General features: G+C 47.5%; 1 protein-coding gene across 3 annotated transcripts in view; it reads right to left on the bottom strand.

The window, feature by feature from the left end:
- Positions 1-10,776, bottom strand: part of Dip2a (disco interacting protein 2 homolog A) — a 79,557-nt gene that overhangs the window by 8,088 nt on the left and 60,693 nt on the right. For 2 of the 3 annotated variants that reach the window (XM_050142125.1, XM_050142132.1), the window contains 10 exons: positions 9,866-10,067; positions 9,021-9,130; positions 8,864-8,944; positions 7,439-7,562; positions 5,249-5,370; positions 5,022-5,133; positions 3,546-3,655; positions 2,650-2,780; positions 1,417-1,585; positions 937-1,107 (listed from right to left, as the gene is read on the bottom strand). In XM_050142125.1, the coding sequence (XP_049998082.1) occupies positions 937-1,107; positions 1,417-1,585; positions 2,650-2,780; positions 3,546-3,655; positions 5,022-5,133; positions 5,249-5,370; positions 7,439-7,562; positions 8,864-8,944; positions 9,021-9,130; positions 9,866-10,067 (1,332 nt within the window). Of the gene's footprint in view, positions 1-936; positions 1,108-1,416; positions 1,586-2,649; positions 2,812-3,545; positions 3,656-5,021; positions 5,134-5,248; positions 5,371-7,438; positions 7,563-8,863; positions 8,945-9,020; positions 9,131-9,865; positions 10,068-10,776 lie in introns of those variants that run through there. The other variant, XM_050142139.1, reaches the window with a different exon arrangement.

Raw genomic sequence — 10,776 nt, 5'->3', positions numbered from 1 at the left:
GGGGGGGGGGGGGGGGGGGGGGGGGGGGGGGGGGGGGGGGGGGGGGGGGGGGGGAGCAGTGACACCTTTCAGACAGCTGTGGACTCTGGAGCAGAGACCTGCCCTGCACACGCAGCCACCAAGAGAATAGGGCACAAGCCGAGCCTATGCTTCGGGAACCCAGAAAGGGTACTTTGTGGTCACCACAGCATTTAATATGTCAGATATATGGTCAGTATTCGGCTCTCAGAAATGCTTAGAAAGAAGTGAAACAGGGGCTAGTATAAAAATCAGAAAACAGGGAGAACTCCTGAGGAAGCCCTGGGGTGCTCGTGTCGATTCTAAAACTTCTTAGAGGCCTACTTTACTAACAGTCCTAAACTACAGTGGCCAGGACAATATCACCCTTATGAGTGCTCCAATTTAAAATCTGTACATGTATGACATGTATGTGTGTGTATATATATGTATATCTACATACTGTGAATATATATAGATATATATTGATTGTTTTTTTTAAAGGCAGTTTCTCTACAGAGCTCTAGCTGTCCTGGAACTCACTGTATAGACCAGGCTGGGCTCAAACTCAAAGAGATCCGCCTGCCTCTGCCTCCTGGGTGCTGGATTAAAGGTGTGCGCCTCCACACACAGTTTACTGTTGATTTCGTAGGAAAGCAATTCAGTCTTGCTTTTAAAGATTAGCTGCATATGCTCGTGATACAATCATAGTCACTGCTTAAAAACGAACTTGTATAAATCTAAACACTCCTGTTCATCAGAAAGAACAGACTATCTTTCTAAACAAAGTCCTTACAGTCTCCAAGCCGAATGGTCATGGGGAAATATAACATCCACAGCCCCAAGGTTGAGACACAGATAAAGCTATGTACTGGTGTCATCTGTGAACACGTTACTCTCTGGTGCAGGTGCCAGTGACCCCAGGTGCCACCAACTTACCTGGAGGCAGATGGCCACGTTGACTCTGCACCCGAAGGTGGTGCTCACAGCCCGTGCAGGGAGGCCCAGGTCTTTGAAGAGCTTGGAGAACGACTGTGTCAATGAGATCCGGGGCCGTTCCTCAGCCACCACCATGCATGTGCGCACACACGACAGGTTCACCCCCTTCATCTGCAGAAGAGCGAGAAGTCATTCCACAACACAGAGCCCGGCGCCCTCTGCACTGACTAAAGGAGTCTCTGTGGGATACCCGTGGGGTCTGGCCATAGATCTGAGCACATACAGGCAGGTGTCCTCTAGTTCTGCCTCAATCTGGGGAGTTCTAAATGCAGAAGTACCCGTAAGTACCCTGAAAACTCTACGGCCAACCCTCTGTCCTACCTCCTCACAGACCTTCCTCTCTACAGGGTCTGCAAGCTTGTCAGACGTGTGTGGGCTGGGAATGACCACCATGGCTGTGTAAGCCAGCCTGGCACTTACCCTAAGGGCGCCAGTCTGCGCACCCAGACCCTTGGTGCACATCTCCATCACTGAGTAGGAACAGAAGGTAACACGGGCCTTGTACTGGCTGACAGCAGACAGCCAGAGGGACACATTGCTCTCCAGCTCCAGCGGGGGAACAAGCACTGACTGGTGTCCGGAGTAGACGCTGTGAGGAGAAAGACAGTTGGCAGGGAGCCAGCGTGCCAAGCCCTGGGCATCCTTGCTCCTTCCTCACATATACCATTTTTCCAGCCTGAATGGGCACAGGTCTGTTCTGAAGCCCAGTGGGAGTTAGAGCAGAAACCCACTGTGTGGTGGGGTCCTGCACGCTACCCAAATAATCAAAAGCAGCAGGAACAATGTGTGGAAGAGGCTTCCTATTTATAGAGGCAGATCACTGATTTTTAGCATTTGAATGAACCAGAAGATTCTTCCCAATCACTATTTTTTTCCCCAAGTCAAGGTTTCTCTGTGTAGCCTTGGAATTCACTCTGTAGCCCAGGCTGGCCTCGAACTCACAGAGATTTGCCTGCTTCTGCCTCCCGAGTACCGGGATTAAAGGCATGTGTCACCACCACCCCTTCCCAATCACTAATAATAGACAGTGTTTGTATTTAATGAAAGATACTCTCAGTCTTGTCCGTTTTTCAAAATGATCGTGTGTGTGTGTGTGTGTGTGCGTGCGTGCGTGCGTGCGTGCGTGCGTGCGTGTGTGTGTGTGTGTGTGTGTGTGGATGTACGCAGGGTGTACCAGTGCAGGTCAGAGGGCCACTTCACCAAGTCTGTCTCCCTTTACTTTTGTGTGGATCCAGGGATTGAACTCTCGTTGCCAGATTTGCATACACCTTGCTGGCCTTTATTTATTTTCTTTTCTTTCTGTTTTTGCTCTTTCATTCTTACTTTTCTCTCTTTTTTTTGTTTGGGGGGTGGGGGGGTGGGCGGGGTCTTTCTATACAGGCCGAGCTGGCCTGGAACTTGCCATGTAGACCAGTCTGGCCTCAAACTCAGAACAGCTCTGAGTACCAAGTGCTGTGACTAAAGGCATATACCTCCACATGCCTGGGTATCTTTATTCTTTTATTAAGTTGTGAACCCAGACTCTAACCAACAAACAAACCCATTCACACATCTTAGATTCCTAGACACTCAAATAAAACATTTAATGGTCCAAGGTTCTTAAGAACCACAACGGCCACACAGGCCCCAGGAGCAATGGGTGCATGCCCTCACCTGCACAGACACCACAGTGCAAAGCCGAGGCCACAGTAAGGGTCCAGGCAGATGGCGATCTGCCGTGAGGGGTACAGCTCACACTGAAGCTTTATGGAGCGGCACAAGGCACTTGTGGCTGCGTGTGACATCTGCAGGAGTGAAGAAAAGGCCTGCTCAGGGCTGTGAAGGAAGAAAGGGTTAAAGGCCATGTCTGCTATGCTCCGTGGTTGGCTGGGCATGCAGCTCCATTATCACCAAGCACCAAGTTACTTTCTAAGAAGATGGTTGGCTCATACCCCCAGAGAACCTGAATAATACCCACAAAAATTGCACGTAGGAATCTCTGAAACCAGATGCTATGGCTACATACATACATACATACATACATACATACATACATACATACATACACATTCTAACTGTACAAAATGATTTATTTGTTTTATTTGTGTGTATGACTTTATGTCCACCATGTGCATGGCTGGTGTCCACAGAGGCCCGAAGAGGGTGTCAAATCCCCTGGAACTGGACTTGCATGTGCTTGTGAGCCACCTGAAACAGTGCCAGAATCTGGGTCCTCTGCAAAAGCAGCAATGCTCTTAATGCTGAGCTCTCCCACCAGTCGCTTTAAGTGACTCTTAATTCACGTTAAATAAACTCAGGGAAGCCACCCCCATCTAGAGACCAGGCGTTACTATAAACAGCAACACATGCAATGCTCTCAGATGTCTGATTTTGGGCTTCATCAATGTTTAACATAAATTTTAAGACACAGTACTGTTGCTCTGCGCTTTGGATAAAAAGCATCTTCTTAAAGCTGTAGCACATACACCCTTCCTACTGTAGCCTTACCCCTGCCCGTGCCCTCAGTGTCCCCATGAGGCTGAAGCCAACAGGAGCCCATGAGGTCCTACCTTCACTCCAGCTAAGATCCCTGTAGTCGACACACTGAAGTCCAAGTATGCGAGCACGTCTGGGGAGGGCGGTCTGAAAATGCTAGCTAGCTTCTTTTTTGGAATGTCATCTGTTAAACAGAAGATGCCAGGGACTAATGTCACACGGCCTGCACAAGCAAAGCTTCAGCCTCCCCAGAGACAAATTTGTCACGAAAGACAGGCTATCAGAGAGCGTCCAGGAGAGGTCACTGGTGCAGGCTCACCATGTCTGTTCTGTGGCTGTGCAGCCTGGACGCTGAAGGCAACGGGAGAAGGAATCACTTCACTGCTAGATGGGAAAGGCCGGAGTGCTGAGGATATGCCAGTATTGCAGAGGCTGTGGCAGAGCCACAAAAACAGCCACACAGACAGACTGACTCTTGGAGTCTATGTGCTTCAAGTTCATGAGTAATAGTTCACTGCCACTGTACATTGTACAAATGGGCAAAGACTCAACAAGGGCAAGGCTGAACTCTTGAGAATGAAGGATTCTGGCTAACTGGAGCTTAGAGCCTGACCTTTGACCCATACCAGCTGCCCCAGTACCTCACATCTGCCACAGTGCCAGGCACACAGCTGTATTAGTCTTTGGTTCCCATAGAAAATAGAACTTCAGAATGCAAGTGTGTGGTGGAAAGGAGAGGTTCCTGCCACTCAGGAAGCCAGCACTCGGTCCCTAGTGGCGCTGGGGGTCTACTGGGCCAAGCAGTCCACATCTGCAAAGCAGAGCTGCCCTTAGCCCACCCTGGTGATGTAACCATAAGACACAGCTTCTTCCAGCTGGTGTGAAGGCATCTCAGGGGCATGATGGCACTCTCCAGTGATAGTGACAGGGTACACAGTGAAAACTGTGCCCCCAAAGAGTCAGCAAAAACATGCAGACAACTACATGCAGAGAGCTAACTATGTTGGCAGGAGGCAGTGGGGAATAGGATTTCAGCCCGTAACATGAGCATGGGACTGCTGATGGTGGGCCCAGAGTAGAGGAGACCTCATATCCTAGACAGGGAGACAGGCCATGAAGGCAACAGTGGTACCTAATGCCCCACTAACACTGTGCCTGTTTTACCAGGATAAAACCAACAAGTCATCCTGCCATTGACAGAAGCTGATCCATTATCTGGACATTTACTTTTCAATATGCTATTTTATTTTATGTGTATTCCTGAGTTTATATATGTACATTTTATATATATATGTGCAGAGGTCAGAAGACAGATTGGTTCCCTTGATACTGGAATTACAGGCAGTTATAAGCCTCCATGTGGGTGCTAAAAACCACACCCCAGTTCTCTGCAAGAGCAACAAGCTCTTAACCACTGAGTCCTCTCTCCAGCTCCCCAATGTTTATTTATTTTTATTTTGCATGCTAACAGCATAACACCAACAACAGAAAGCAGTCAGGGAAGAAAGCAATTGCCTGTCTTTGCAGGAGCAGCTGTTGCAGACACATACCTGTATCAAGGATGGTTGGCCAGGTCCTGACATCTACAGCGGCAGCTGCTTCTTTGGACTTGAGCAGCCGTGTAATGGCCTGTGTACTAAGGACACAAGCAGATTTGCTGACCTACATCACATGGAAGCAAGAACCCAAGTAAGCTTCATCCTGCAGAGAAGACCACGCATGACAAATGCCATGACCCCGCCCAAGAGGACATGGCCTGCCAGAAGAGAGAACGTACCTCGACAATCATCTTCACAGTGGGCAAGGTAGTGCCAAGGTTCTGGGGGTGTGGGGGTCGCACAGTGACAGGCACACAGCCACAGTACAGGCAGCCATAGAAGGCAGCGATAAGATCAACCCCTGGGGAGACAGAACACATGGTCAATGCTGGGTCCCAAAGGATAGGTTTACAATCTCAGACCTGATGAGGACAACCTAGAATATTTGTCCACAGACAGAAAAGGGACAAGCAGGCATGTTTTCCTTTTGGCACAGCCATGGTTAACTCCAAAGGATAAGGCTGGAGTCCACAAAACCTAGCACTGACAGTATGTTCAGAAAGGAGGGCAACTCAATAGCCCAAGAGGGGGTCTCCGGAGGGGCCATGAGCATGTGGGGCTAGGGATACAACAGGTGCTCGCATACTGCAGTAGGAAGATCCTTGCCCTGTACAGCAGCAGTAGACCTTTGGCCCACCAGACCCAGGACTTAGAAGGGCTGGACAAGTCTGCATACACAGACCTCAGAGGACAACCTTTGAGACAAACTGCTTGCACTGGAGGGTCCATGGCCACAGCAAGAGGAGCCATTCCTTCAGATATCTATTATAGCTTAACAGTCTATCTCAAAACATACTAAAATGCATTAGAAAATGATATTAATAGAAACAATAATTTTTTTAAAAAATCATACATGACTAGAAATTTTAAGATTCATTTCAAGATAAAGATGCAGGTTGAAGGAACACAAGGCAACAAAGTCTTAAGATAAAAGATAAAGATGACATTTAAAACTTTGAGTGGGAAGGAGATAAGAGAAGAGGAAATGTCAGTTACTAAAGGCAGATAAAGGCACACAGATGGAAGGAGCAGAAGTACAGAAGGAAAGCGAGGATCAGAAAGCACAGAGGGAAGACGATGAGTCAAGAAACTTTCCTGAATTAAAAGGCACGAAGACTCACATTCAGAAAGACCCTGCATGAGATCACTGAGCAGGAAGAACCAACGCTCACAAAAGACACATTAGACTCTGAAGACAGGGAAAAGCATTCATTCGTCACAAAGGCAAACGCAGCAAGAGGTTTTCACCCACTAGAGAAATGGGACTGGTCCAGGTGAAGACGACACTGCATTTGTTATGCTGGAAAAAAGTGAGTACTGATCCCACACAGGTCCCTAAGGGATCCTCCAGGGAAGGAGTTCCCCGGCACTGAGACAGGCATGCTAAGGGGAACACATATATGGCTAGTAGAGGATCATAAGCATGGGACAATGTGAAGGGAGAATGAAGTTGTGGCAGCCACCGTCTGAGAATGGTGTCTGCCATCTGCCACATCCCTATTAAGAGGGTAAGACAGAGCACTTGCCCAGCGTGTACAAGGTCCTGGCTTTACTCCTTAGCACCATGAAAAAAGTGGGTAGGGGATTAGTGAACACATGCCAAGAAGTTCAAATTGTTCTTTAAAAAAAAAAATCACCACGTTGCCTGAGGTACTGTCATAATTACTTTGAGAATACTGCGTAATGAGGGATAAAAAAAGTGTAGTAACAGGACGTTCCAACCTTGCTATGTCCTAAAGCAGTGGCTCTCAACCTGTGCGTCTCAACCCTTCTGGGGTTGAATGACTTTTCTACAGGGGTCACATATCAGATCTACTGCAGATCAGAATCATATTTACATCATGACTCATAGCAGTAGGAAAATTACAGCTATGCGGTAACAATGAAAACAATCTTGTGGCTGGGGCCAGCACAACATGAAGGACTGTAGTAAAGGGCCATAGCATCAGGAAGGTTGAGAACCACCGTCCTAAAGCATCAGTGGGAAAACGATCTTAGAGAAGAGGGTTAGGTTAGTGAAACTCTCCAGTTTGAACTCGAGTAGGAAGGGACAATATGAACCAGTATCTCTCCAAGGAAACACAACTATACTTCAAATTCTAGCTCTGCTCAGAGTAGCCAGCGCAATGGCTGCCCTTCACCCCACCCCTTGTTCTAAGATGTGCCTGGAAGGGTGAGAATCCAGCTCTAGAGGAAGACACACAGGATAAGCCTGAGCACCTGCCACTCTGACCGCAAAAAACACTACCAAGACCTCTAGGAACAAAGGCCCCACCCAAAGGGCTCATAGTGGCACTGGCGTCACAAGAGTAGGGAGTGGCTGAGCTCCATTTACAAAGGCCAGGAGAGGGTCTTGGGGGCGCATTTACCTGGGGGATAGACCAAAGCCACGTGGTCCCCAGCATCCAGTCGCCCCTTCTCCATGAGAGCAGCAGCCACTCTCTCGGCCCTTTTGTGCAGCTGGATACAGGTTGCAGTGCTGGTGACTGTGCCCTGGAGAAGAATCAAGTACACTGGTGTGCTGATGTCTTCAGACAGGAGAGTTTCTGCTCTGGAACCTGTGTACATCCTTCTGCACACTGGGTTCCTGTGCTCAGCAATCAAATTACGTCAATGCTAAGCAATTCTGGGGTCTGTATTACAGATGCTTGTAGCAGAGGGTTGGGCATCTCTGAGTGGGTAAACACTTCACTGGTACCTGCCAGAGCCAAAGACTGTATAAAGCCAGAATACCCATACCTGGAACCCATCTGAATCCTGAAACCTTTCCCTGACACCTGTCTCACTGGCTTCCCCACTTGGAGCCTGCAGGACATTGCCCCCTGTGCCTGTCCAGAGCCAGTGCCCAGCACTTCCACTCTCTCCACTGGCCTGGAGGCTCTTCCCACAAGCTGACGACATCTTTGTTTGACAATCACGATCTGCCAGCATGACTTAGAATTCAACTATCAGATGGAAGTTTACTGAGACACCAGGAAGCAAGACAGCCTCTCACATGAGAAACCTGAGTTTTTAGCAGGAAGATTGTCTACTGTTTAAACACAGTGGGCGTCAGTAAATGCTCTGAATGACTGTGCCTGCACTTGAAGCTGGGAAAGGAAGGTGAAGAGTTGAAGGCCAACCTCGCATCTATATCAAGAGCCTACCAGATAAAATTAAATAAAAAAGTGAAGCTCTGCGTGCGCAAAGAGTACCAGGGTCGAGCTTGCATTTTCTGAGATCATGGGACCTGCCCTTGGTGACAAAAATCGAGGTCTCTTAGAGCATGTTTGATGACGCTGGCAGGGGACTCACACGGGGTCTTCCCAATGCTTGTTTCTGTAACCTTCCATGGCAGTCTTACAGAATCCCCTCTGGATTCCAGGCATTCTGAGCGTGATGTAGAGTATTAACAGGCTTGCAGGCCACATGACAGTGATTTCTCAGCCACAAAGCAGAAACAGTTTGGAGCAGCAAATAGTGTTTGTCATTTCAAAGATCTAAGCAAATGTACAAAGCCTGAATGCATAAGTTTTACCACATAAACATTTCCTTTTAGTTCATAAACCTGAGTATTTACAAAGATACAGTTCCTAATAAGAAAAGAGAGCCGACAAAACTTTCCAGATAAATATAAAATCAACAGAAGGACTTTGTGTCAACCGCACAAAGCACGGGTCTCTACAAAAAAGTAACAGGCAGAAAGAACAATGCCACAGAAGGGCCCAAAATCTAATAGCGCTCTATTGTCCCAACAAAAAATAGGAACACTTGGAAATGACAAACTGGAAAGACCCCCAAAGTCCTGCACTTACCTTGGCGTTCAGCAGCAAGAACAGCGGGTGGTCAGGTGTGGTATGAGCTCGCCACTGCAGCACATCCGCCAGGAACAGAAACTGCACAGAGAGGATGGTTCAGCTCCTCCACAGTATCCTGGATACCACCCGCCCCTCCCCGGGAGCTGCACAGTACCTTCCGAGCCTGGTCACTATCCTCTAGGTGGGCCAGCTCTCTCCCAGAGGCCTGCGCAATCCTTTTTCCAGCAACCAGGTTCCCAACAATCATCGAGGCTGGTCCAACCTCTACAAACAAATTCCAAAAGACAAGGTGGGAACTTCTAATCCATAATTGTCACATGACATTACTTATATATAACACTTGCTATTTTGAAACATACCTGAATTGGATATTTAACTCTTTTATTAAAATGTAAATATTCAGATCACTCTTAGTACAAACTATATTATATAACATTTCTTGAGATGTTAACCAAATAATTAGCTTTTTATTGCTTTACTATATTTTATGTATAAATAAGAATTCTTGAAGTGTGTTATACTTACTGATATTTCATATGGTCGATAATCAGTAAAGGTTAGCTTTTCCTATTTATAGAACCAAAGCAATGACAAACTGAGCATGATCGTTAAACTGGCCTTTACACTTAGTTTTGTGTTAAAGACACAGGAAACTGACCTTTGAGAAACTTCCATTCTAGCAACCTCATGGTGACCAGAGGCTCCTTGGATTCCAGAGCCCATGCCTGTTTACAGACATCGTTTCTACCTCAAAGAAGCCACACTTGAATTTGCCATTAAAACTGGTTCCTAATAGGCAGGTAGAACCATCAGGCAGGTGCACCAGCAACATCCCCTTCTGTGGACTAAGAGCTGGTGCATACCTATCCTATCCTTAACCCTAGGCCCAGAGAGGTGGGTACTCACTATTGTAAGATCCAGTGTGCCTGTACCCCTAGCCAGGACTGCAGTCAACATCAATTCTAAGGCCAGACAATTTTATTATTAGATGCAACTAACCTGGCTGCTTCTGGCGCGGCTTGGGAAGGTTGGTCACACAGGTATGAGGGCACATCAACACATTACACGGGTGTAGCATCCCTTCCAGAAAACGCTGCTTGGTTTCAGAAATGTGAATTCCTCCGAGAGGAGCCTTGGGCAAGGTATTGGCAGGAACCAGGGCCAAACAGTACACACCCACCTGGTGGATGCTGTCAATGGCCTGAAAGGCAAGAACTCTGCTGAGCACCAGCTACCAGCCCAGGGCGGGGAGAGCTGGAAGGAGACACCACACCACAGAACACTGAGGTGAAGGGGTCCAGGAGGTAGAGCCACCCTTGAAACATCTCATGAAGCAAAGAAGACGGAGAGTGTGCCTATTTCTCCGTAAGACACACAGAGTTTTCACACAAACACATAAGCCTATGTTAACTGTTTTTATTAAAAACACAAGGCTCAGTTGCTACAAAAGCACAGTGAGGCCTCTAGTTGGGAAGAGGTGAACCAAAGATAACAGAAGCTAGACATCCTGAACTTGGAATTATGTTTATATTTCAATTACAACCAACTTGTGTATAAAAAGCAATCCCCGTAACTGAAAGTAAAGAGAATATACTCAGTCAGAATTTAGCTAGCAGCATAGTTCAGAGGCTCGGTTTAATATGGCTTTAAACAGTCTCGATAGTTGATCCCCAGGGAGAAGAACCATGTGAGCTGTTCCCAGCTCTCCCGTCTGGGTCAGCATAGACACCAAACTTGTGAGACTCTGGGACCAGGGGCCAGAAGTCACTGAGTGACACCGCCTGGCTGTTAGCCACCACACTGACAGGACAGTGGCTTAAAACCGTATGGTCTTGAGTTTGATCCAAGCCTCCAGATCCATTGAACCGAGACACAAGACATGACTACAAATGCAAGGTCAAGCCAGACTG

Source organism: Alexandromys fortis, unplaced genomic scaffold (genome assembly GCF_014885135.2).
Source record: "Alexandromys fortis isolate MF-2015 unplaced genomic scaffold, M_Fortis_MF-2015_v1.1 scaffold_9, whole genome shotgun sequence".
Classification (NCBI taxonomy): domain Eukaryota; kingdom Metazoa; phylum Chordata; class Mammalia; order Rodentia; family Cricetidae; genus Alexandromys; species Alexandromys fortis.
Note: the sequence above shows the minus strand (reverse complement) of the source record. Positions and strands in the feature narration are given on the sequence as shown.